The sequence below is a fragment of the Streptopelia decaocto genome (genome assembly GCF_964273445.1).
Source record: "Streptopelia decaocto genome assembly, chromosome: 1".
Lineage (NCBI taxonomy): Eukaryota > Metazoa > Chordata > Aves > Columbiformes > Columbidae > Streptopelia > Streptopelia decaocto.
In genome coordinates this window covers 87,049,718-87,077,542 of record NC_138663.1, presented here as the reverse complement: position 1 = coordinate 87,077,542, position 27,825 = coordinate 87,049,718, and the positions used below count along the sequence as shown (strand labels likewise).

Below are 27,825 nucleotides of genomic sequence, written 5' to 3'. Positions count from 1 at the left end.
AAGAGGTCCCTCACTAGTCCTGACTCTGAAGCAGGACCTGCCATCCTCCTGAACCCGAGTTCTACTGATCTTGAGGAGACTCAGATTTCACTAACAAGGCTAAGGAAAACTAGCAGCTATTGCTCACCTCAGTGAGTGGTTTTTGACTGGAATATAGATGACTCAACTTAGAAACAGTTATTTGACAGCACAGCTTCCAAGTTAAGGAAACCAGATGATGACTCAAAGATTAATTCCATTCCTGTATTCCAAAAGGAAATCTCTGACTAAATGGTTACAGAGCATTTGTAGCAATCATTAGCTTGGAAGAAGTCAGAAGCAACAGCATTAATGTGTGGGTACTATGGTCATGAATTCCATCCCAGCCCTGGCATTTCTGACTCTGCATGAATTGGGGGGCTTCTTCCAAGCAATTTTAACTGTTACTTCTCAAAATGTAGGACTATGAGCCTTCTTCACTTGCCAAAGTTCACACTGGAAAAATAAACTGCAGAAATGTCAATGAATATTTTAACAGGTCCTCTTTTGAATCCCGTATTTTTTAGATATTCTATATCTGTTTAAAAGAAAACCCTCTTTTAAAAAAAAAAAAAAAAAGGAAAAAAGGAAAAGAAGTATCTTCATTCTCCTACAACTGAAGCGATTGAAAGGATATGGGTTGGTCCCTTTTAAATTTGCCCCTAAAGAGATTGATGGGGTGGGGCATTAACAGTTTAAAAAAAAAGAAAAACAATACAACAATTTTACTCAAAATTTGGTTTTGAGATTCACAGACATTTTTCTTCCCCAGATTTGCAGATTTTTTAAAATTTTTTTAAATCTCCATTATAAAGGTTTTTGCCCAGGTTTACTACAATGTAAGTAACAGATATATAATAATTTCCTGACAGTCACAGATTTTATTGTTAATTGTTAATAATAAAATGATGGGTAATTTTAAAAGTTAAATAAAAACAATATAAAAACCATTGTCACTACAGTATTATATAAATACAAAACAAAACAGCTTAATACAACTGTGCCTATATCAGTTTTCTATTGCATAAAAGAATATACTTTGGTACACAGTAAATAAAGATTCTGATTTCAGCTTCAAATAGTAACTTTATATTTACTATAAAAAAATGAATTTTTAAAAAAGCAATCCTCAACTCCAGATGCAATCCCTGACATTTTAATTGCAGAGAAAACACAACCTTGGGGAGCAACTGTAAACTGCAGGACAAATTATTTCTGACACAAATTCTTATCCAGCAGGAATAGACTGGTTTCCTAATCTTCAGGTAGCTTTTGAACATAGGCACATTCCCTCATCTCAGTTTTTCTTGATTTTTTCATTCCCATATCTTATGTGAATACATGCTCTAGAAAGTTTCACACACAGTTTCTAAAACCTCCTGCCTTCAGCGTATTTAACACCAATATCAGATTCTCATTTGTATTGCTACAGTAGCCTCAGTTTACAATTTTGGGAAAGGTTTATTCAGTGAAAAGGGAGTAGTGTCACATCAGCATGTCCAGTTCAGAAGCTCATTCCCATACCTTCTTATACCAATGGCACTGACATGAAAGCACTTCAGAGTCAAACTGTACATCTGGAGAGGGGGACTACTGTTAATTGTGGTTCATTAAAAAACATGTAAAAATATAGGACTTGAGTGCATCTTCCTTTACATAATGTGCATTGACAATGCAAACCAGCCTTCTTCTTTTTGCTTTTCCACCTGCAAAAGAAGAAACCAGTTGAAATTCATACAACCTTAAGTTTTGCCACAGACTTGCTAGTTAGTGCTGGCTTGTGTAGATTGCTATGTATCATTCACTGGTACATCTGCCACATGCACGATGGAGGGAGTCATACTGCCTACTTTAGACAACTAACTTAAGCCAAACCTACCTTAAGTATTTAGAATTTCCCCTCTGGAGATGTCTACTTCACTGTCAGGACAGAGAGACTTGGACCCTAACTTGGTTTCTTTTTATCAGTCAATAGTTTAGGTTACTTTGGACTTCAGGGAATACAGCATTAATATCTCCTCATGGTTGCTTTTAAGCATACAAACAGATCTATGACTCGTTTACGAGACTGTACTACTGTCTGGAGTTCCCTGTGAAAGCATATCACTGTAGTCTATTCTTCTCTGCACATCAGGAATCTGAAATCCAGACTGGTAATTTTCCTTTGTGTTTGGATTTATTTATCCTTCAGCAACTGACCCATGCTACAGCTAGGTAAGAGCTCGCTTGCTTCTCGTATGTGGTTCTACCTGTACACCATAATGATTACCTGAAATTCTCTGCAGTCACCAGTGAAAGACTACCAGAGGTTCACGGTTTTAATACATGAAGATGCCACAACAGAAAATGTATTTACAGTATTATGCAATTATATAACAGCTCTGTGGCAGCAAACAACTAACATCACTACTGCTCAGGCTTCCCCTTACCAATTGTTCAGAATCCAGGCAGCCATGAATTGAGTACTATTAGCCTCAGTAGAGTCAAGGTATGACTAAGCTCCCTACCCTTCTATATCCATCTTGCTTTTTCCTTACATGACACAGCGTTCAAGCTTTCTGGATGAAGATTTTTCAGTCTTACCTTTGGCCTTTGGCTGACAGGATTTGATTTCACACTTCCTGATGTGGCACTTAGAGGTGAACAAGGTTTGCTAGAGTCTCCTACAGACCTGCAGACATTCAAAATGAGATTGAAAAAGCGAAAAATGGAAGCGACTACTAGAATTATGTCTCAGATCCTGAGTTAGGACCCCTCATCAATCGCCTTCAACACACGTATGTCATCTGTGTTATGTCATATTGCAGGTATTTTAAATACAAACAAAGGAAGTTGTGAAAAAAACTATTGGATCTTCATCCCTTTCCACAGAACTGTGTGATAAAGTCAGGGGAAGTCTGCGAAGCCAAAGAAAAACACAGCAATTTTTCCATTGTTTTCAATTTCTGCTGCATGGGCCATCAAGACACTACAAAAATGAAATAGTAAAGGGTTAATTTTACCTTCTTATACTGGTCATACTGGCAGGGGAAACACTATCTTCTTTGGTGTAATCCATAGCAACTGCCACAGGAATAGACACTTCAATTTTCCGCCTTGCATTTTCTAGGCAATAAATAATAGCTTGATTCTGATGAGAACATAGTGACATTGCAAAGCATGCATTTCATTTCCCTATTTTTGAGGGACAATACATAACTGTTCACAATTGCACAGACTATACAGATCAGACATAAAATATCAGGCTAACATCAACCCCATATCCACTCTCTGAAAATGACAGATATCACAAGCAGATACTCAGAGCAATTATGGACAACGTGCATATACATAGAATGATTCTTTAATGGATAAACCTTCTGGTTTTTGGCAAACAGAGGCTTAGAGACTTCTGATTTCTCTACTTTGTTCCTTTAAGATTTTACTTTTTGTGATGAATTTATGTTACAACAGCCATAGAAGTGTTAAAAATGTTATGATCCCACTACATGAATAACTGCATGTGCACCTGTGTGCACATGCACGCATAGTCTCTCCTCTTCCTCCTTCCTCTCTGCCTTAAGTCCTTCCCCTTATGCATTCTCTGTCGTTTAGGAAAGGGTGTCCTAGACACAGCATGTGTACGTGCTCACACACAGTCCTGCCTGTAATTACAATGACTCAGTGAAAAAGGAAAGCAGCCCTCATCTACTGGGAAGTATTTTTGTTTATAGGTACACATGGCAGCTAATCTATGAACCTTGAATCAGCAAGAACATTCTCTTCACTCATTTATCTCTTCAGATGACTGGAAACTCAAGGACACACTAGTACTAGCAGTAGGTCAGCAAGGTAGCCTGATGGAAAGAGCACCCAAAAGACCAAAAACTAAAGTGTGGTTGAAAACTGGGTAACAATTCTGCCATGATTTTTACAAGCCTGATGGAAATAGTCTTTTTCTAAAAGACCCTCCAGCAGAAAGGACTGATTAAAAAGCCTAATTATGCCCACCAGTGACTATGTAGCAGAACTGTTCAGCAGGCAAGGACATAGCAAAGTACAGATTTACCATGAAGCATTATATTTGCAACAGACCAATTACTAAGAAACTAACTTTAGGAGAAGTTTACTTCAGAGAGCTAAAAATACATCAGCTAAAGAGTGTTTGTACCACATGGCCATTAACAGCAAGTGTACTGCTGACCACAACTGCTGATCCAATCAGGTAAGGACAGAGAATTCGCAAAAGGGGAAAAACATTGTCTTACTAGTTGTTGGGTTTTTTTTTCTCCTGAAGCTGGATACTCACCAGTGCAGTTTAGGGATGGGGGCAGAACAGGAGATACCGTTGGAGGGACCTTATCAGCAGCAGCTAATTTCTGCTGGTCTATGAGCTGCAACAGTTTATCACGTGCCTCTGTACTCTGACGATTCAGCTCTGCTATTCTTTCCTCCAAGCTCTTTGATACCAGGAGATGAGTCTACTTGGACAATTGGAAAATTACTTCAAATTAAAAACTTACAATTTGCACTTTCAAGGAGAGCATGCAATATATTTCAAGTGCTTCTACGCATTTAATTTTCAAACTGAAAGTAAACATCATTATATAGCACCTCCTGTGAAAAATCTTATTTTGTCCCTTTCCCTGTCCTGTGTCTAGGTCCTAATTGACTAAACACAACAATATTTTAAATTGGTCTTCCTACAAATAGGAAAATAAAGCTATTGTCTGTATTATTAAAAAAAAAAAAAAAAAGAAAAAAGAAAAAAGAAAACCTAAAACCTTCAACCATCCAGTAATTGGCCATAATTCAGAAAATATTTAATCACAGAGACATATTCAAGATGGTGTGGGGAAGTAAAAGCAGATGTCTAGCAAAAGTATCCTGGAACTCATCTTAAAACCAGGTTTTCATCCACTTTGACCCATTCCTCTCAACCTCTAGTAATTGCTTCCACAAAAAACACCACTTTAAAAAGTTTGCATCATCTTGTACAACTAAATGACTAAATATTACACAATATAATACGATGTGGAAAGCAACAACACTCTCAGCCCACACTTACATGAGGAAATTTAAAATCTTTAGGATCCTTAATTGAACAGTAATTCAGCCACTGTGATGGAAAAAAAAGTAAAGACAGTAGCGATGGCAGGGGTTAGGCATTTCTGTGATGCTAACTCCACTCACTGGGACACTTAGTTGCAGATTAAAGGTTTTCTATGAGAACTGAAGCACTCAAATTCTGTCTTTCCCAAAGATTATGGGATTTTCGCCACACAGCAGGACAGACAAGACAGATCCAACTAATACATACCCTATAATCAAGTATTTGCCACAGATGTACTTGCACCACTTTTAATCTCATGGGTTTTTGGGTCTCAGTAGCAGAACAGATGTATGGCATGGATTTAAATGCATCTTTTACAAGCCTGACAAGAACCTGTGGGTTGGTGCAACAATTTCACTGCTTATATTACTCAATCTACAACAGATATGCTGGATTGTGTTGCAATCACACCTCCTTTTTTGCAGCATAATCTTATCCTAAACTTACAAGTGTGCTGCACACCTGTGGCTTTTCAGCACCCATATACATCATGGGCCCAATATGAGAAACTACTGTTGAGCTCCTTAGGCAATGGTAAAAATCAAAGTCTCCGAGCAAATGAATGAAAAGAATATTTGTTTTTCTACTCTTTTCCTTAAAACAGGCAGCCTTAAAACAACAGACACAGCCTTAAAGCATCAGTAAGCTATAGAAAAGCAGCAGAAGGAGGAACCCAGTCTTCCTTTTCTGTTAAATTCTCACCTGTTGTTGTGAAGAGTCTGGACTAGGATTTGCATTTTGTATTGGGTCTGGCTGGCGTAGGCAATCACTTGTGTCTTCAGAGAAGCCTATGAATCTGCTCAGCTGAGCTTTAATTAGAGCGTTCTGCCGTGTGAGCTCAGCTATCTGTCCCAGCAGATCACTGTTTTGAAATAACTCTTCAGCTGTGCTGTTTTTTCTAGTGTCACCTGGGCAGGGCAGACTGATTTTCTCATGGGAACTCTCCATGTCTTTGTCTGCAGGAGGAATTGCTTGCCTTTGAGAGGTAAGGCAGTTTTCCTCAGTCGTGCTCTGCATTCTCAGGGAGGAAGGTGAGCTCTTTTCCTTGTATGGTTCGCTTTTGGTGTTTTCGGGAGGCTGAGAAATGGCTGTAAACACTACAAACAAGAAATAAAGAATGGTAAGAAAAGAGACGTGATCCTCATCGAGGAAATTAACAGTGACTTTATTGTATCAGGCTGGTAATTATCAAGCAGGAACTTGGATTTTAATATCTAGCCTGAATGGTGATAAGTTATGGATCAAAATCATGCTATGCAAGACTCTGCTGCAAGAACTCACCAAGTTTAATATTTCCTATTACAAATAGTTTTACATTTACATGACTTAATTAGGGATTGAGAGAGAAGTCAGAGAGCAGAAGATAAATTGGTTTGAATATCTTAGCTGATAGATCAAACACTACTTAGTCCTCCATTCTCCACAATCCAGTTACCTTACCTAATCAACTTTGTGGTTTAGTTCTGATATTTATATTCAGTTGGTTACAAAACTTTTAGAATAATAAAACAAAATAATACAGGACTTTTGGCATAATAATAAAGTAACAATTTATTTAACCCCTAAGAAAGGGGAAGTTCTCGGGCCAACAAGCGTAGTCAGGTATTTTTATGGTCCCCATCAGCAAGCCAATAATACACCACAGACACATGACGAAATACGTTGCAACACTGCGAGCTGCTACATGTTAAGCCCAAGTCAGATTTTCTGACCAAAACCAGATTTTCCATGTTTTATATACCAAATAGCCCATTCCTTCCCAAGCTTTAGCTTTTGCATCTTGAGCAGAGCATGACATTTAAAAATTTACACATAGATCTGTTTTATGAATACTTTTTCATAAAGAAACGTTCAAGAATTTTAACATTTGTTGAACCATTTAGCATCCTTAACAGTCTTAAAAGAGTAACAACGCATTTCTCACACAACTAAACTATAGTGAGGCCTAGAAATATGGTTTTATATTCTTGTTTCAAGTGACAGACAACATCTGACAGTTCTCAATGGGACTGAAGCCAGATGTTGTTCCATGGAGAAAGCTGCCTTTAGTTCACTTCCCCCTGATTCATATGCGCCTCCTTGCAGCACAGGTGACCACCAAAAGCTTGAACTAGATATAAACTTTCAATTGTCCTGCCAGCTCTTTAAATTGAAAGGACTTTTGGGTTAACTTTCTGACTTGGAAAAGACTTACAAAGAAATGCTGCTGAAAGGGGGTTAAAAAAAAGAGGAGGGAAGGCACAAACGCCCACTACTGTGCCCTGCTTCCTGTTAACAGCCAGCAAGCCAGCCATAGATATAATTATCCACCTCTCAACAACAGAGGTTTACAGGGGCCTAGCAATTCAGTAAGATGCATGTGGTTGCAATGACATTTGCAGGAGAAACAGCCAATTTTGAGAGTCACTTCATTAAATTTAAATGAGAAATATCATCCTTAATCACCCTGATTAACCCTCTTCCTCCCAACCACCAGAACTGAGCTACTGACCTATAAAAATTCTGAAGCCTACAGATACTGACACAAGACTGAGTTAATCCAGTTACCCAGCACCACATAATTTCACCTGAAACTTCCTCAGCCACTTCCTGTGTATTAAATGAAACCCAATGGAAACCTATTCCCAAAGCTTTTAGAAAAAGCTCTGCTGGGAAGATTGTCTCAAAGTAAGAGTATGCAGCCTACAGACATCCCGGTTTGACTGCAGCATGGGCTGCAGAGGCATTGCATCTCCAGTCTTCAGTGGTGCCACCATTAAAGGTGATGGAAGCTGGATTACACCACCAGCAAATGGAAATCTGAGATGATGTGCTGTATGTTGCAGACAAAGAGCTATGGCAGATTGTATAGAAGTGACAATCAAAACCAATACAAAATAAAAACGCCAGTCTAGATTGCCACTGACAGGACTGCAGACAGTAGATGCAGAACTGCAGGAGACAGAAAATCTAGCAATAAGCATAGAAAGAAAGAAATGCATAACTGGGTGCAGAAGTAGGATATTCCAGCGAAAGGGCCAGTGCATCTAAGCATACAGATTAAACATTTTCCATATACAATGCATCTATAAAGGTAGCATGAGATTGAAATAGTAACACACTACACAGGCTCTCTCTACTACAGCCAGAGAGATCTCACCATTCTGGAGGGGAGACAACTCCTGGCTGCTCTTCTGCCGGGGGGGTGACAACAGCACAGCTGGCTGGAAGATGTGAGACAGCAAGCTTCTACCAGCTCCCACATCACCTGAAGCACCTGACCTCTGGAGAAACTTGAAAGGAAGTTCTTCCTGTGGGAATTTCAGCATACTTTCCCTGTTGCCTGTATCAGCCCTAGGCTCAAAATAGCTCAAATCAGATTTTTCTAAAGAAAGAGACGAAGCAGACAGAGAATTAAAAAAAAAAAAAAAAAAAAAAACAAAGAAAAAAATAGTTTTTAGTACAATAGGGGAAATTCTCAATAACAACTCTCATGTTTGGGTATCTAAAAAGACAGACTAGAGTCTGTTTCACACACACAGATAACTTCCTTCTGATCCTCAGGTACAGAACTCTTTCACTGGAACATAACACAATTTTTTACTAGCCCTAAGATCAAGAAGAGCTCTTATACGTAGCCTCACAATTTCAGGATACTAGTAAGAGAGATGTTTGTAGCCCATGCACAAGACTTACAGATGGGTACTTTCGTGAGCTGCATTTCATAATATTCTCTTGAGAAAAGCAAACCTACACACTTGTCATAATGAAGCTATATAAATTTGATGGCAACAATGGTGGAGTGTAAAAGAATTCAAAGCTTTTTTTTTTGAGCTCTCTGATGATCTTTTTATGATTTAATTCAAATCAGGGATCTCTTCAGTAAAAAATAACCACCATAATTATTCTTCTGTATTTAACCACAACTAGCTTGTGTCTACATTGCCATCTCTTTTGAACATACCAGGGAGGCACAAAATGAATAGCATGAAATCAAAGTTGTGGCTAGCTGTGAGACCACAATAATTTTGATGTGCTTCCATCCATTGCTCTATCAGTGCTGTCTTTGAATTCTCTCTTCAGTTTTGTTCAGGACATTTGTTCCCAAAAGAGAAGTTAGTGGAAAATTAAGCAGAACATACCTGATCCCAAAATGCAAGAGAAAAAAAGCACCCTTCAAAGGCAAAGAGCTAGAAGAGGCTGTTCGTGTAAAATACTGCTTGTGTTTCACACAACTGACTGAACTTAAAACCCGCCAGCCACTGTTCAATGACCGTTGCAAGAAACGAGAAACATCCTCCTGCCCTCTTTCACTGCACAGAGCTGCATTTCCAAAGCATCTTCCTCACATGCTATTTGTCACTGTGACATGGCCCCCAATGTTCTCTCAGCCACTCTTGTCTCTCCAGAGAAGTCCTATGTTAACTTACACATGGTTTCTGTGCTAAAACTAGCAAATGTTTCACATCCGATCAGATGCCTTAAGGGTAGAAGAGATCTCCTTCTGAAGGAGCAAGAAATATTTTTGTAACTTTAGGAAGCTTTCCACTCAGGAAGATGCCTTTTCTCGAGAAGAGATACCAAGAAAAAAAATATTTGCAAATTCTAGTCTTGCAGAATTGTTGTATAGGAAGGTAGGGTTTTTTGCTTGCTTGTTTTTGAGGGGTGCTTTTCCAATTGGGTTTTATATTTTGGGGTAGGATCTTTTATTTGCTTTACAAAGCCTGGGTAAATCACACAAAAAAAAGCACAATCTGGTATGTGGCTTCTTCCTGAGAACCCCAGAGAAACAGCCAGAAATAAAGTTTTTGACCATGAAAATGTCCATAAACCAAATATTTAACTAAGGAATACAAAAGCTCCAAGGATTCTTGGGATTCACAAGGAGTTACTGACCTTGAGAGTAAAAATGATGCATTTAAGCAATCAATCGGGGAAAACAGTTGGGAGAAAACTCCATAGCAAAAGAATGTAAAATTACACAGTGAAACGTGTTTGTTTAGTTTGGCCATCAATACTACTGGGTTAGCATAGCCTGCGTCTATTTTATATGTTACTCAACTGGTCATTTACCTCTGATATAAAGTCACAAATATCAAGAAACAGACTTTTGCCTGGCTAGTTAACGTGCCTCAGCAGCTGCTGTTTCTGATCAGCAGCGACCTCCAGTGTCTTATGGAAGAACCAGTCTCATACTGTCAGGCTGCTTCAGCAACAGAAAGCTGGGATCCTGATTCAGTCGGGTTTGGGTTTTCTTTGAGGATCCTCAGAATAATTCTGACTTTGTAAACCATCTTAATGGTTGAAGGCTACTACTCCCCTCTTTTTGTTTGTGTTTTGGTTTGGTTTTCTTTGTTTGTTTGGGGTTGTTTTGTTTTGTTTGTTTGTTTTTTGTTTTGTTTGGAGGTTTTGTTTGTTTATTTGTTTTTAAAATATAACAGATTATGTATCACTTAAAGCTCAAGCCCAGGACTTGGCTAAATGGTTTATCTTGAAGTCCTGATCCAGACAGAAGGACGTCAGTGAGGAAGGAATACAACCTATAATATTGTTAAAAAATAATCTGTAGAAAATTGCTTGTGCTCACAGCAGAACTCATGGCATCTGAATTTCCAGAAGTGAGATTCATGCTCACACATGAAGTATTTATTCAAGTAGGCATCTATTAAATACTGAATTTTCCACTACAGGGATAAACTAGCCACAACTGCCATTTCATCCTTTACACATGCATGCACACACCTTGGCTGTTCACTGGACCTTTGCCTGCAATTCCAAAATGGTTTAGACTTCGATCTCTTCTGGGTTCAGCCAAAGGGAGGCCTTTAAATGCTTGTGTGAGAGAGATCAGCTGTTCATCTGTTACCATCCTGTATTCCTGAAGCTGCTTCTAAAGGATGAAGGAAAAACAAAAGATAAAGACACACAAATCTGCATTCCAGCAACAGGATTTATGTTATATACCAAAGGCAGCTCTGAGAGGAATTTGGTCTCTTAATACCACTGCATCCATTTGTTGAGATTCCAATGAAGTATTAAATACTGGTGCCTCCATGTTTCTCAGTTTTTTTCTCTCCTGCCTCAAATAAATCCATTTTTCCTTTTTCCTAACTTATCACCCTACTTCCTTTCTGACACAGCTTTATCGCTTCATTCCCAATTGTAAGCATTGAACAAATCTACCTCCACTGCAAACTGAAAAAAATAAAAATGTAATATTTTATCTAGTCTACTCTGTTGCTCCAGTAGTGTTAACAGCATAGAAGCATGGAGGCAGATGCTTCAACCTTTAGATTGATAAAGCAAAGCTCAGTTTAATGGAACCAGCATTTCCCTTAGGCTTTAAAGTTAAATATCATACAGGAAGATAAAACATTGACTTTCCAAACATTCCTCCTCTCCCCCTGCCATACCTGCTATTATCATTCTCAGACTCCTCATTCAATTTTATAATTTTCTTTCTGTTCATTGTTAAAATCTCCTGAACACATGACAATGCACCTCAGCACACATTTGCTGCACAACTCAGTATTCTTTGTCAGTATTCTTTGTCATCTTGAGGCAGATGGGGGCTCAGTACCTGTATAATAGTGTTTTCTTCCCTCACTAGAAGTATTTCTGCAGTCAGAGCATCAATCAGTTCTCTATGTTCATTCAACATCTGCTCATGCTGCTGTCTCATCAGCTCTTTCTCACGCAGCTGCATTTCACCCTAAAGAGGGGTAAAAAGTTAAAAAACTACTATAAGCAACACATTCATACTTGGAAACAGGAACGGGTCCATATCACATCACACTGCAACAGCTCTTCCTCTTTTTGCTAAACTGACTCCATTACTTTCAAAACAAAATCCAATTTTCAGGGTTTGAGAACTGTCAGGGAGATTACTGTTCCTTCTTTGTTACTCCAGACACTGTAGGAACATCCTTGTTCTTCCGCCTTTACAACTTTTACAGGCTGTAACTACAAGCATTGTCTCTATGCACAGATAGCATTTTGTAAGACACTGCATCCCCATGCAGTAATCAAATAACTCCAGGTGTGCTGATGCTTGCCATTATCTTGTGCTACTTGTGCCTATTCTTTAGTTTTCTTAATTCATTAATGAAGACAAATTTGGCTAAATGAAGTAGAAAGTAGTTGCTTTCTAATGTTTTCCCTCAGAGAGACAAAACGTTCTAGAGGGTTTCATTTATATTATTTTTTAAAGAAGACAAAAAGGTTTATTTGTGAAGTGATCTACTTGAGCATGAGGCAAAAGATCTTACTGTAAAGATCCTCTTGCCCTCAAAAGGTGTAATCGATCTATTATTTTAAGATAGACCACTGCTGTAGCCAGGCTTCCTGTACAAGACACAAGAGTTGGTTCCACCTCTAATGGGTATATGGAAGACACAACTGTCACTTTTTGGACCACTGTAGCTAAAAGAGTGGAAGCTACAAAGTCACATAAATACATCAGAAGATTAAGCTCTTCTCCAGAAGGTTGACTGCATTTATTCAAAGGAACCCCTGAACAAGAGAACTAAATCCCATCTCCAAAACACAAGAAAGCCTGAAAAGCAATTGGGGTACTCTTTTCTGCTGCACAGTCAAAATTAGAGCAGGATCTGCCCATAACATACTGTAGATTATTTTCTATTTGTATTGGGACCAGAAGTGAAAAACCACCAAGGAAGAAATGTTAAGACACAACAGCTCTGCAGCCACATAAAGTGAATGAATAAATAATTTTGAGAATGAACCAGATACTGTCACTAGACACAAAGGCAGATACACCTCCTCTAAGCACCAAGACAAGGCATCCATTTTCTGGTTCTCTTCTGCCTAGAGAGAACAGCTTTTCTGTATTGATCGAAGTGAAGCAGGCTGGCACAGAAAATGGAAAAAACGTACGCAGTCCTAGCTTTTTAGAAACCAAAGATGGCACAAAATAAGAACTTTAACCCTAGTAGCACTCATAGAATTGTTTAGGTTGGAAAAGAGCTTCAAGATCATAAAGTACAACTGCTAACCAGGCACTGCCAAGCACAAAGCCCATTGATGCTGTAGGATGGATCCAATGCTCTGGATAAGCTATTGAATCTACTAATCCTATGTTGCACTAACCTAGTCTTGGAAGAAAAGCTTTAAAGCAGATATGTGTCTTATATTTAGGCATGGGGAGAGTGTCAGGATTGATATCTACATACATTCATTCCTACTATCAGGTAGGATTTGGGTCTGGTATACCCTGAAAGAAGTATCATCACTCCAGCCCATTGCCAGCTGCACTTCCAATCACCTAAGCTTTATTTTAACACTGCATCAGAACGCACAGAAGCAGAGACAGAGAATGTTGCACCACAGATTAATGTAGTAGGCATATACCCTAACTTTTTGCCCTGTGAGTTTGGCAAAGAAATAGCAGAATGGGGGAAAAAAAATTCTAACATTTGGTAGATGGCATTGAAAATTAATTTAGGAATCAAGTCAGGTTCATCCACTTCTCTTTAAAAATTTTATATAGCTTGGCAAACATTTCCGAAGTTTCTTTTTTCCCTTCTCTCTAGCCTCTCCTATGTTCACCAGCTTCTTCTTGTAGGAGTGGATCTTTTAATCACTTATTGATACAACTTTCATAAAAGATTCAGTAATTCAAGTTTCTCTTCCTACTTTTTATACATAATTTTGAGAATAAATTAAGCAACATCCTTTACTGTAATTCTTCTGCATTCAGCTTTTCCATAGCAAAGCTGGAAAATATTTTTTTCTCCCCAGAAGAGGAAGGAAATCTTTCTAGAGGCTTCAAAACCTCTTAAAGACTGGTTGTTTACCTGAAATCAGAGCCTTTTAAAATATCCGCTGCAAAGTCACTTTCTTGAAATGCATTGCCAGCTATAATTCAGGCATTGGAACTTTGGTAACTCCCCCGGCAAGGCAAGACAGATGGTCCACATGAGCACTTGTTTTTTTCCTACCATCAGAGGGACCAGCTTTTAGGAAATACTCAGACCAACTGTGATTCTTCACAGCAAATTCTGAAGTCCTAATTGTAATTAAAGCAGAAAAGTCACTGAACGGTAGGGATGCACGATGTCTATCTCAAGCAACCCTGAATATGCATAACCACACTTTGTATCTTGAGCAACTTCTGCATATTTCTACTGGTGAATTTAGACAGTACATCTAAAAAAGTTGCAAACAATTCTGCAAGCAACAATCAGCTCCTGGAAGAAAGGAATGATAATACATCTATTAAAGTAAAAACAACATCATAGAGGTGCTCAGTAAAAATTTGGAATACAAATAAGAGTTAGCATGCATCTTTCAAAATAAGTAGTCTCCTTAAACACTCAGATTCCTCGGCCTCCAGCCTGAACAGAACAAAAGCTCTTAAGATACAATGAATGTTACATTCATAAAGCATAAATTAAGAAAGAAAAAAAAAAAAAAAAGGACAATGAAAACCTGGAGTGAAACCTGGAGTGGTTTCAGAGGAAGCCTGAGGGTAAAGAATAACTCATTTCTGTGGAACATACATTAAAGACAATCTAAATAGGGCTATAATCGTGATTATATTTGCAACATTAATTTGATGCTATTAAATTGATGTTTTGCCAATAAATGGAAAATATTCTATTGGAAGTCCAGAAGATTCTTCCCTGCAACTGTAAAAGAACCAAACTTAATACCCTGCTTTGGTATTACAACTTTAATAGAGAATGTGCACTCTTAACTTCTTTTAAAACATAAAATCTTCTCAGCCAAAGTCCATCTTCTGATGCTCATGGCTTTTCACTCTTAAATTGATTATTGACCATTTGTTTCTGAGACGGGTCTTAAACTAAATTTTTCCATATAGATTAATTATAGGCTAATATTAGGAATGAGGCTGCACCTTGAATCCTGTGTTCAGTTTTGGGCCCCTCATCATAAGAAGGACGTTGAGGTGCTGGAGAGAGTTCAGAGGAGGGCGACGAAGCTGGTGAGGGGTCTGAAGCACAAGTCTGATGAGGAGCAGCTGACCGAACTGGGGCTGTTTAGCCTGGAGGAGGCTCAGGGGAGACCTTATCGCTCTCTGCAACTACCTGAAAGGAGGTTGTAGCATGGAGGGTGTTGGTCTCTTCTCCCAAGCAGCAACTGATAGGACGAGAGGAAATGGCCTCAAGTTGAGCCAGGGGATGTTTAGATTGGATATTAGGAAAAACCTCTTCACAAAAAGGGTAGTCAGGCATTGGAACAGGCTGCCCAGGGAAGTGGTGAAGTCACCATCCCTGAAGGTGTTTAAAAGGCATTTAGACAAGGTTCTTAGGGTCATGGTTTAGTGCTAGAGTTAGGTTATAGTTGCACTCGATGATTCTGATGGTCTTTTCCAACCGAAATGATTCTATTAATAATATAGCCAGACAAAACCCCCCCAAATTTTAAAATAAGTTGTTTTTTTCCTCCTTGTTCATTATATACTCTGAAAAGGAACCAAAATAGAACAGTTCCACATCCATTAGTTTTCTGTTGCCTTTGCTATGAAACGGAGCATAGGGATTTAGATAACATATTCTGCTGTATCTATTAAGAATACAGAAACTGTCATAATCTGCTTCAAAATTTCACACAAGCCCCATGAAACTGTGAGCCACTGCATCTTGAATAGCTCTGGACTAGAGATTATAAACCACACTTTTTTCCTTTTTTTTCTTTTTTTTTAAAAAAAAGTTATACAGGCTGTCTTGTTTATGGAATTCCACTGATCCGCAACTGTGCACTGCAATAATGAGCACTTCAGGTCATTCTTGCTGAAGTTGAAATTGAAGTTGCTGCTATGGATAGGAAAAGAAAGCTAAGGAATGCCCCAAAGAAAACTGGGCATTTGGGTCCACTGCTCTAGTAACAATAGCATCGCCTTTAGAAGGCAAAGGTAGAAAATGAATTTGTAAACCAGGCTGTAGTTAATATCCTGCTACAACTCCAAACATATTTAAATAATAAATTAGAAATTTCAATTGCTATTTTCTACTAATAGCCACTGAAAGACATTCATTGCAGTCAACTCTTCCCTTTTCATTAAGGATACCCATTTCTAGCAAACTAACAGCTTTAACTCTTAATTACATAAAATCCAAATAATAAAGAATGATAATCAGACTTCAAAGTAAACTGATTGGGAGCCAGGAAAGACCAATGTTCACATTTATAAAGTAACTTTATAGCCTTTTTCTCTCACTCTAAAGAAGCAATTCAAAGTCTTCTCACCTCTTTGAGATAGCGCATCAATCGACAGAGAGCATTCACCAGTGACACGGTAAACCCGCTGAGGCCTTCACTTCTCTCAGTTTTTTGAACCTCGCGGCCTGTACATCGCTCATATTCCTCCAATTCATGCTCCACTTCATGTATCATGCGGTTGAGAACATCTAGGCTGGATATGTTGCTGCTTCGAAGATCAATGGCAATTGAATTAGCTGGAGAATCATCTCTCCTCTGTCTTGCAGAGTTCTCTGCAGCTTGTTTTCTTTTCACTGAGAGGGGTGAAAAAAAAAGTCATTGGAATTTCATCTTGTATAGGAAGCTTTGCAATACCAGTTAAATTATGTTGTTTATTGAAGTAAATCAAAGGAGAGGCCCTCTCTTGCCCTGAGCTAAAATGTACCATCAAAGAATAGCCCCAGACTTTCCAGTTATTTTCAGACCATCAAAACCCACATTTTCTGCCACCATTTTACTGCCTTTCAAGGATGATTGCTTGGTGCTTTTATCTTAGATACCTGTTTATGTTTTCCTATTTCTCAGTTAAAAGCATGGAAATGGTTTGCCAGTGAACAGTCCATGAAAAATATCTGTTTCTTTCAGGTCTCATATTTAGTGAGCAACTCTTTTACAACACTCCTTTCACATTAGAGTTTGTATCTAATGCCAGTTCCCACATACAAATGCGTATAGAATATGGGGACCAAAACACCTCATGAGTCTGTGCAGCATAGAATAGAAAGGTATATCAGAAATAGAAAAGCCCTGCACAGGAGAGAACTCCACGGCTAGCAAGGTAACAGGCAGCATCAAATGGACACATTTATGGTTCCCAGATTCCTACGAACTTTGCCAAGGAACATGCAGAATATAGGGGAATATACCACACAAGAGGCTATGGAATGTCCATCCTTAGAGATGCTCAAAACTTGGCTGGACAAGGCCTCCCCTAATCAAACTTTGGAGTTAGCCCTGTGATGACTTCCAAAGATCCCTTTCAACCTGCATTTTCTCACAATATTAAGGACCTTGGTCAAAGGGAGGTATGCTGTATTCAAAAGTACTGAACTTTTTGCTGCGATATGCTTTTGTTTCCTTGAGTTTGGGTTCAGCACTTGTCTCACAGTGTAAGTGGAGTCTATAGTCTCTCCTTCGTCTTCATTCTGAAGTCTTGAATGGATTCTCTTGACTACATTGGTAGCATTGAGGGCTGATTTAAACACAAAACAAAATGCAAAATAAACACATGAAATATTTCAGTTATGTTCTTAATAGTAATATGTTATAAAGTGATTCCATTAGAAGAGCTGGCTTTTTAGTCTGGAAATTTATATGAGCCAAATTAGCGCATCCCTGTCTCTCACCCCCACCCAGAACAGGAATTCCAGACAGGACCCTGTGAAAGGCCTAACAACCCTTGAAAGGCTGTGATTTGGCAAGTCCAACCTGAACGATCCAATGACGGAGAAACAGTTGTTGGAGTCAAAGGCACATTTGATTCTCGTGATAAAGTAGTTTTTCTCATATCCTTTTCAGCCCACAACTGGGAATTCACCAAGGAATTTTCTTCTCTCAATAACTGAAGTAGCCTACATTCAAAACAAGCATAACAGTGAATTGTTATAGGATAATAGCATGATTCTAAATCAACTGCACAGTCTAGGAAGAGCATGTCAAAATATCTATAACTGCTCAGGTGAGTTCCCTGCTTGCATTCAGTTGCGATCTGAGTGTTACAACAAGGGTTTTCCCTAGAATTCCGAGGTGAGGAAAGGAGTGGAAGAACAGAAAAGGTAACTTAACTGCACTCTTGCAACACCCTTTTAACTCTATTTTCAGTATTAGGAAGGTGGAAATCTGAATGGATATATTTGTACTGACCTATCAGAATTTATGCTGGATTTGAAATGCAGAGAGTCATGGTGTCCATCTTCTGATTGATAAATTGATAATGCTTCCTCTTCTACTTCATTAAGAGCCTTTTTAGGAGACATTAAAGAAAAGAAAAGGGGCTTCAGAGCAGTTTCAATTTACCTTTAGAATGGAGATCAATTTTCTGAAATTGTTTCAAGAAAAAAAATCCAAAATATTTGTTTCAGTCTCTACTTCCAAAACAAAATTTAAAAAAAATACAAAAGAAAGAAAGGAAACACAACCCCCTGTGGGAACAGTTTTGGGGGGCTTAATGCCTAAGAAACACTAATACTGACAATTGTCTCTGAAAATAACACAGCTAGTGATTAATTCAATATCCAATATTTCATGTGGATGATTTATATTATGTAAGAAAGACCACACGTGCTATAGGATAAAAAAGCTTTAAAGACTCTACCAAAACAAAGATATAGCAGGCAGAAAAACTGAAAAAGCCACATAATAATAGCATTTCTAACATTTCAGCCATTTGACATCACAACCTAAAAAACGTTGTAATGAGATCTGCTATACTCTATTCTGTGTGTAAAATGCAACCAGAACAAAATACAGTCCTATGTACCAGATTCATAGCAAAACTTAAGCAAAAAAAAATTGAAATTAGGGCTCCTCAGGTTTATGTGCTTCTGGGTAGGCTTCACCAGATAGCCTTTAACTATGATTTTCATAGGTACATGAGGAAAATAAAATCTCACAAAAGCTCAGCACACAACTATCAGTACATATGTCTTTTAAAAATGTAAGCCTATCCTGCAGCATGCATCCAGTGATACAGCTTATAAAGACATTAGAGTTAACTCTTCACATCAAAAAAAAACAAAAAACAAATACCACATTAAAATACAAGAGCAGTACTACAACTCAAACTGCAGATATTTGTGCAAGACAGTAGGAAAGGGATTAGAGAACCATGAGAATATGACACCACTACTTTCACACCCACAGCCCTCCTGTTCTTCATCAGTGATCTGATTTCTGGGAGTATCATATTGCCTGTTCTCAAATCAAAGTGAGCATTCCTGGTACAACTCATGTTATAAAAAGAAAACAGAACACAAAGCCAATCTAAATGAAATTTTGAACAAATGTAAATTATTTTTAAACAATTCTAAATAATTTTAAAAGAATGTGAAGTACTAAAAGTTAAATTTGTACAAATAATCAAGGCCGTGGAGTTAACTGGGGTAAATTTACATGTGTGTTATAGAAATAAATTGGAGCCCAACTGGCTATGTCCCCATGTATGCAGACAAAATTAGAAAATCAGAGGCATATTTTGATATGTAGCAATTAGTTAAGTAACACAAGAGTTGTTTTCTTTGTCTGTAATTACTTTGCTCTCTTGCTGATAATTCCAGAATTTAAAAGGGAGAGCATGGTAATATGAGACCATCTATGAGACATGTTTGTTTTTCATATTCCAATGTTAAGAAACAAACAAAAAATAATGATTCCCAGAGTCTCACAGAACAAACTAACATACATAGAAAATGGTGTTAAATGGAGGCGATCAACATGGTATATAAAACACAAAAGACAGGTTTGTCTGCTTGGAAACTCTACCTTTGAATAATCTTACTTTGTGCAAACAAAAAAGCCACAGAACATGCACGGAACAGAACACAGACTACCTGGGAATCCATTACAGTGTCATTAAGGATTGAAAGCTGATTGGGATGATCACATTTTTGTACAACGGGTCCTTGAGAGGATTCTGGGTCACAGTTAGGAGCCACTGTTACATTAGGGAAACCTAGAGGAATTGGACAAAACATGGAAGAAAAGATGACTCGGACTGTAGTATGTTGCGAGAACTTTGTACCAAAAATCAAGTCCTTGTACTTTGCACAAAAAGGTTCAGAGGAACAAACAGTGCTTTAAACAACTGCCGAAGGCCAATCATAGTTACCGCAATACATTCAACCACGTACCAGGCTTTTGTCCTTCTCACCTGTGTAAATACACTTGTGCAGAAGCAGCATGTAGGATGAAACAGTCATTATATATAAAACAGAACGGCAGCTTACAGAGAAAAGAACCTAAGCTTAAGATTTCACATGCAGACAGCCAGTCCTGCCCTCCAGCAGCGTAAGGATCCACAAATCAGGATAAGAACAGGAGACGCTTTGTTCATGAATTGCTAATAAATTTTCAACAATATCCAAGAGCAAGCAGTCAACCCTTGTAGCAATGAGAATCAAAACCTCTGAAATGACTCGAACTGGTGCTCTGTATAGGCCAGCAGCTTGGCTGTGGAAATGGTGTCAGATGTTTCACAGTAAGAGATACAAAATTCCAAAATGTACTGATACAGGAGAAAAACTGGCCAAGACTCATACTCCCCTGCCATGGGAGGTGTTACCCTCATTTGTGTTTCATCCAACATGAACAGGGTCAATCATACTATATTAGACAATGAGATTAAAACAGTTGAAAAGAGTACTTTGCAAAGTGAGACTAAGAAAAGCAAGAAGATTATCTGAAATGTACTAGCACATATAAATGAGATGGTCTACCTGTTCGTGTGCGAGGAGCATTCCCAAACAAGTTTCTTGCCACAGCCATAACCTGATCAGATTGTTCCAATACATCTTGCAAATGGTATTGATCAGACAGAATCTGAAAGTATAGCGTATAAGGAAATATTTCATACCGAGCAGACCAATTTTTCCTTTGTTTTTTTGGTATCGTTCTTCAAAACAGTTAGCAAGAGAACAGCCAACAAGACAATGTTTGCAAAGTTGGTACTGTGCAATTAGATCCTAATTAAGATAGATCAGAAAACCATACTTCATTCTGAGTTATTAGAATTCACCTTGTTTTTCTGAAAAATTAAACAGTTATTACTACTAGAGCCCTCATCAGCACTGACTCTTTCTTTTTAGAGTCAATCCTCTCACTCCCTTCTCCTTCTCCCAGCTGGACACAAACAAGAAGCTGGGTGTTTATGATACACTCATCAAAACAAAGACATATCTGGCAATTAAAAAAAAAACAGTATGCATCCTCAAATAATTTGATCTCAATGTTGTTGAGTCAAAGAACACTTACCTATATCTGATAGACACTCAAAAACTGCACTACTTGATTAGATCCAAACCAATTCAGGCAGACTTGTTTCATTCAGCTTGACTATTGAAAATCCTACCTAAAAATTAAGCCACGTACTGTCATAAAAGTTTCAACAGATATAAACACAGCTGACTATATCTGGCATCAGAAGGAATCTCCACACATTTCTCACAAGGCACAGCTTCTGTATCCAAGGTCTTTCTCCCCCAGTATTTGAAGTCCATCCCTGGCACCATGACAGCTGCCTCCTAAGGAGAGAGGTCATGGGGTGCAAAGCAAGAGGCTTTCAGCTACTGTGAGCTGAACGGAGCTGACTGGAGACATGGCTCCATGGGCAGAATGTATCTCAAAACTCCTCTCTGACTTGTGGCTCCATTCACAAAAGCTGGAAATGGCAAACTAGTAAAATTATATCCCACAATCTGGGAGGAAGGTAGTTAAACACCTGAGAGGAGACCAGATATGTAATTGACCTCCACTTAATCATGGTTAATCAAATTTAGCCAGAAGCACTAGAAGTACCTTAGAAGATCCCACAGAAAAGACAGATTCGTGTGTGCCCTCCTACTCAAAATTTGAACAATTTTTGCTCCCCCAGGAATCATAAGAGTGGTTGGTCTCCAGCAGTTTCAGAGCACTATATGCTGTTATCTCCATAGTGTTTATTTCAGTGTTCATTGAAAAGTTTGCTGGTTTATATTCAGGTTCACTGAAAATTCTACACAGTGGCATTTCACCTGTTTCCCCACGTCCCCTATTTTACTGTCCTTTGTTATACCAAAAAGTTTCCCCATATACCTAGTTTCCATGTCTTTCTAGTCTTTTGAGCATGAATTACACTGCATTATATTATGCGTCTTCTCTTAACCAATTCAGCAAATCAGTAAATATTCATCTTTCATCTCACACATCTGCTTTTCCAAATCACTATTCAGTTTTCACACTTGATACTAACAAAATCTAGACTTTCCATTTAGCCATCTGATGTCAAAACGAAGCAGGTTTTTAGACAAAATAATGACAGATCTGCAGAAGGGAAAGAAAAAAAAAGTTTACCTGTCCCAAAATACGATTCCTTTCCCTAACACAGTTAAAACTGAAGTGATATGTTTAATCAGACAAAAATTATTCTGATTAATTTGTTTTTATCCTCCCCACTAGATATCTTCCAGTATTAGCAGCTTCCTAAGATTCACCCTCCTGCTGAACATGTTACAAACATTTTTAGAGCATTGCTCCCAAAGTATATTAGCTCGCATTTGCTTGTAATCAGCAGAAAAGAAAGTGCTATCAGCTTCTAACCACTCTCGGCCCACTTACATGCCCTCAACAAATTCACTGATTGCTGTACCTCATTCCAGTTTAGTATCACCTATGGATTCTTAAAATTAATCTTCCCTCCTGTTTCAGATTGTTACTACAGATAATTAAACAGACTAATACTAAAACCTCCCCACTACAATAACCCACTCACCACCTACCCTTCAGTGCAACACATTAACATTACTTTAAAAATAAGTTGTTATAGGACCAATCAGTGTGGTACCTGCACATTCTCAATCCACAGTTACAGAGATGAACACATATTATTTTTTCATTCAGATTTTTAGGCAAACCAATCCCCAAAAGATTAAATTTTTGCTCATCCATTTTACAACTTTTGCTGTCTTTTTTTTCAACCTACAACTACAAGAAGAAACACACTGGAAGCAGCATCTTCCTAGTTTTTGTTCCTGAGTATTCTGCAGTTGAGTAGGATTCAAGGGTCTTAGGAAGCTACACTCTCACAGCAGCAAAGAAGGAAAAAAAGATACCAAGATAACAGAGCCTGTTAGGAAATACAGACTGTCTTAGCCTATGTCCAGACCTGATCTTATTCAATTATTGTGCAGGTACAGTCGAGAGGCTTGCATAAGCACGACAGAGCAAGATTACTGTGCAAGTTGGTATACTGCTTATATAGAACTTGCTTAGCATAACTCACTTAGCGTAAGTAACTAAATTTGCTGCAGACTTAGGCTGCAAACTCTGAACTTTCAGCTAGACATGTTGATCTTTTTACCTAGTTAAGCAAAGGAGGGCCCTCAGAGTCAGTTAAAGCCACAAGAAAAAGAAGCTACAATTGTCAGCAGAAGCTGCATCCCTAAAGATAAACAAAGGAACAGCATGTCTAGAGATGAGAAACAGTGAGAACTTACTGATGTTTTTGGCTGTTACTGTTTTCAGCTTTTCAGGGGCAGGTGCAAATAGCAGCCAAGAGGGAGAACAGACAGGCCAGCACCTAGACTGACATCCAGTCTGGTCAATGAGAGACAACCAACCACCCGCAGAGACAAGAAACAGTATGCCTGACAAAAATAAAGGGACCTAAAGAAGAACAGTGAGACTCCAAACTTAATATCACATTGGCCCAAATGGGTGCATGTGAGGTGGGCAACTCAGATTGTAAAGGTAGAATTGCCCAGGGATTTCTTTGTCCAGGGTCCCTCTGGAGGCACCCAGCTCAAGCTGCTCTCTACCACTGTACCTTTAAAAAAAATTACTTAGTGGAATTTTTGGAATTCATGCCTGAGACTCTGTTTCGGGAAAGCCAGGGTGAAAAAACTTCTTTAAGAGCATGATACCATTAACACAAAAATTCTACTGTGACTGCAGAGAAACAGGTGTCAAATTGGAAACAAGATGGTGATCTTCAATTCTAAGTACTTTAATTTCTGTCTGTGCTTGAATGTTCTCAGAGATCAGAAAAAGACATGAAAATTTACAACACACAAAAAAGAGAAGAGGCCTGTGATGGTTAATCCACTGCACATTTACAGGACTACTAAATCATGCTTATTTTAACTGCAGGGTGAATATTGTTCATCATCATTCTTTACCAACAATTCTCAGTTTGTCCAAGTGCTGATGAGGCCTGAAAGCTCACAGCTATGATTTTATATTAGTTTTCAAAGCAAGGAGTCACCCGCCATGTGAAACAAAAGGATGTCTACCACCAAAATCCCTTTTCAGACAGTGACAGCTACTGTCTCTTAACTTAGGTTTGCTGCTACAGTTCAATATTCAAAAGCAAATTAAACAATATTGATATTTTCAGTCAGAGGGCTTCTGAATGCCTAGAGAACAAACACTTCAATTCCCAGATGATAAGCTCGTCTGCTAGCAGCCATAGCCCCTCAACCTTTGTTGTGTCCATTTTCCTTCCAGAAAAGCTCTTAGTTACCAATTTCTTGCCTCATCCTTTCTGTCTCTATGACTCTGCATTTTCTCTGTTTAAATAGCAATGGCAGATAAGGATGTGCCTCCCAGAAAGATAAATGTTCACACTTCCATCAAAGAAAAACATTACGCAGGAGGGGGAAAAGGCAAGATAGCAATAAGAACACAAAAAATACACATTCTTTTCACAACACACAGTTTAACTCTGGCAAACAGTTCCTGTTCAGATGCAAAGAGGTCTGCAGAATTACAGAAGGCACAGCCAGGCAACAAAGGCGAAATGTGCAACTGTATAGATCGGTTAATATGTTATACAGTCTATTTCAATCATTGCACTCACAGCACATAGAGGAGGGACAGTGTACAAAGCCAAATTGTACAACAAGAGCAAATGTTGACCTATGTGCAAAAGATGTTTTCCACTACTGCTGCAAATCATCTGCAGCAGACTGAAAGCGCAGATTTAGCTCTCACCTCACGCATCAGACTCAATTTCCTTTTCTCCACTGAATCAGCAGCTAGTTGGTTTTGCTTCTTCCAATTTCTTTTCAGTGCTTTCTCTTGCAGTTCCAGATGTGCCAGTGCTTTGTTTTTTGATTTGTGTATTTCATGGCGACGCAGCTTCATAAATGTGAAAGAAACCATTTCAAAATCAGGGGACAATTTAAAGCAAAATTTGCAGAGTAACACTAACAAGCTCTTCTTTACTTTTTCATTAATGCACTGAATATTATTTATGTTAACTTCATAGTAGTACAAATGACAGCCTCACAAACATCCAGAACTGCAAAATGGCATAAGTACCAGCCAAATTAAAGTAGCTCAAAAGGTGAATAGGGGAAGTCTCATAGTTTCCATCTCTCCTACACCACTGACTCAGTAATAGTTTTCTCAACTGTAAAAGGAGGAAAAAGCAAACACTACCACCTATTATATGCATACAAAGACATAACGCATTTTCCTGATTTAACGCTAAGGACAATCATCAGAGATATTTTCTCTCTTCTTCTAACAATGAAATGTATATATATTCAGTTTAAATAGAAATAAAATGTGTGAGGTGCTTGCTGAAGTGTCTGGAAGCTTATCAGGCCAACCACTTATAGAATCAAGTCCCTTTCTGCTACTGTGCCCATCTGTCTTGATGAAACTGTCAAAATTTATAAGCAACAACAGTTCATGTTGCCTATTTCATCCTGGTAATCTGTGCTACCAAGGAAAGTGAAATGGAAGTCACATATTTTGTAATGAACAGGTCATTCAGTATAAAGAAATGATGTTAAATTGTTTAAATGAAAATTAAGTACCTTCAGAATTGGAAAGAATCCTAAAATAAAGCAAGTCGTTCAGTCTTTCCAGCAGAGATGAGACTTAACTTCAACTGCTCCAGTGAGCTCTTATGTATTTATGTTTTTATGCTTTTATGACAGTATACACTTTACTGAAATAAAAACTATTGCTACTGCTTCCCAATGGAAACAGAAAACTGAAAAACACCAACTGGTAGAGCTGTAGATGCATGATATCATAAACAAAGAGCTAACACTAAAGAGCCAATATTTTCAGAAGCTTAAAAAGGGAAAATAAACACTGGCAGAAAATAGCCCCATAAGTACAGTAAACACTTATGCCAGGTAAACAGTTAAACATTCTTGCTATAGGGAAGGAACAGTGATTGCTATTACACTTACAATATCCTCAGGAGTTGCACGGTGGACTGTCAAATCATGGACTGTGCTCTGCAAACAGGAACCAGAGAACAAGTCAAAAGCCAGAACAAAGGGTGAACCGGATTTTTTTCAAGTTTCATTTAAAAAAACCTCTAAACTACAACATAATTAGCATACAATTATACAATGATGCATTATTAATGGCATTGTAAAGCATGCCACCCTCAGTGAGGTGGGCAATCCTCAAAAATATCCTTATCAGGACTGTATGTGCTCTTCAGCCTAAAGTGTGGGCTGCCAGCAGGGAGGCCTGTCCTCAGGCAGGGTTATATATACATCTAACACCTATAGGTATCTAACCTAACCTCAAGCAAGGTTATATACAAAGCTGGGAGGCCTAACCAAGGAAGTGAGAGGCGTCATGCCCACGCACACGCAACTGCCTCACACAGCACCCCCTCCTCACACAAATCCCCACACAAATGGGGTCTCTCCAAACGTGAGCCCCACAGAGAGAGCAGTGACCTCTCAAAGCTCCCCCCGGCCGGCACGTCCGTGGGCACGGAGCTCCCCGGCCCTTCCCCAGCTGGTAACAGGCCCCAGTGTCACCCAGCCGGAGCAGCCCCACAGCCAGCCCCGCCTGGCTGCCCGCAAGCCTGAGGAGGAGCGGGAAGAGCAGCCGAGGCCGGAGCAGGCCCGGCGCGGCACCTGGGAGGGGGAAGCACTTACGTCCCAGTCCCGCTTCACCGCCGACGGCTTCCTGGGGCCTTTTCTGCCGGTGCCGCGGGGCCGGGCTCCGCGCAGCAGCGACATCGCCGGGCCCGCCGCGCGGAGAGGGCGGGACGGGCGCCGCGGCAGAGGTTCGAGCAGGCCGCGCACACCTCCGCCTGCCGTTGCCATGGGGACGAAGCTGGTTTTTTCCTTCCCCCCCCCCCTTTCTTTTTTTTTTTTTCTTTCCTTTCCTTCTTTCTCCCCGCCCTAAGGGGCGGGGCGCAGCAACCCGCGCACCCCCAACCACCGCCGCCCCCCGCGGAGAATCCTGGCTCCCCAAGCCCGAAACGGCGTCCCTGTTAACGTCCTCCCCAACCTCCCCTTCCATCTTCGCTAACTCGCACCTCACACCGTGTTCCCGCCGCCGGCCCCTCACACGCGGGTGGGTGTCGCCGTTGCCTGCGGCTCCCTCTCGCGTTTTCTGTGAGGAGACAGCTTCTGGCCCTGCCCGCCCGCGGGCGACACCTCAGGGGTGCAGAAGAGCTCCCAGCCCCATGAAGTAGGGCAGTGCCTTGGCAGATAGGGCTGTGTGCGAAGGGGACTTTCTATCCTCTCCACATGAGCCGGTCCTATCCATGTCACTCTTCCATGCCTTCCACCTCTCACCTTAATTTTTCCACACACTTGTTTCATTAATATCCCTCCTCACTGCAAATACCCTCCCAAGCCATCTCTCAATGTCCCTCCCAAGAAGCCTTGCAAATTTCACAGAATCACAGAATGTCCGGAGTTGGAAGGGACCTCAAAAGATCACCGAGTCCAATCCCCCCGCCAGAGCAGGAACACCCAGATGAGGTTACACAGGAATGTGTCCAGGCGGGTTTTGAATGTCTCCAGAGAAGG

The 27,825-nt window shown here is 39.4% G+C and overlaps 1 protein-coding gene across 4 annotated transcripts; it reads right to left on the bottom strand.

Annotated features, from left to right (window-relative positions):
* Positions 1-879: 879 nt before the first annotated feature.
* Positions 880-27,179, bottom strand: SPICE1 (spindle and centriole associated protein 1). 4 transcript variants are annotated; one of them, XM_082050877.1, is made up of 17 exons: positions 26,941-27,179; positions 26,233-26,280; positions 25,016-25,162; positions 20,767-20,869; positions 19,882-20,003; positions 18,197-18,294; positions 17,762-17,904; positions 17,385-17,525; positions 16,322-16,587; positions 11,670-11,801; positions 10,832-10,979; positions 8,250-8,474; positions 5,813-6,207; positions 4,307-4,478; positions 3,021-3,081; positions 2,602-2,689; positions 880-1,724 (listed from the first exon to the last, which is right to left on the bottom strand). In XM_082050877.1, the coding sequence occupies exons 1-17, from the start codon at positions 27,109-27,111 to the stop codon at positions 1,671-1,673; spliced, it is 2,514 nt and encodes an 837-aa protein (XP_081907003.1). In that variant the 5' UTR covers positions 27,112-27,179; the 3' UTR covers positions 880-1,670. The 4 variants fall into 4 exon arrangements, with proteins under 4 accessions (XP_081907003.1, XP_081907006.1, XP_081907005.1 ...); XM_082050880.1 differs by having other exon boundaries at positions 3,021-3,123; positions 26,941-27,053; XM_082050879.1 differs by lacking the exon at positions 8,250-8,474 and having other exon boundaries at positions 3,021-3,123.
* Between the last annotated feature and the right edge of the window lie 646 nt (positions 27,180-27,825).

Excerpts from the sequence above, each read along its gene's own strand:
- SPICE1 (XM_082050877.1), bottom strand. The coding sequence starts at position 27,111 with ATGGCAACGGCAGGCGGAGGTGTGCGCGGCCTGCTCGAACCTCTGCCG. Across the intron at positions 16,588-17,384 it reads AAAGCATATCGCAGCAAAAA|TGAAAAGAAAACAAGCTGCA; the intron begins GTTCAGTACTTT and ends CACCCCTCTCAG. Across the intron at positions 6,208-8,249 it reads GTTGTCTCCCCTCCAGAATG|TGTTTACAGCCATTTCTCAG; the intron begins GTGAGATCTCTC and ends TCTTGTTTGTAG.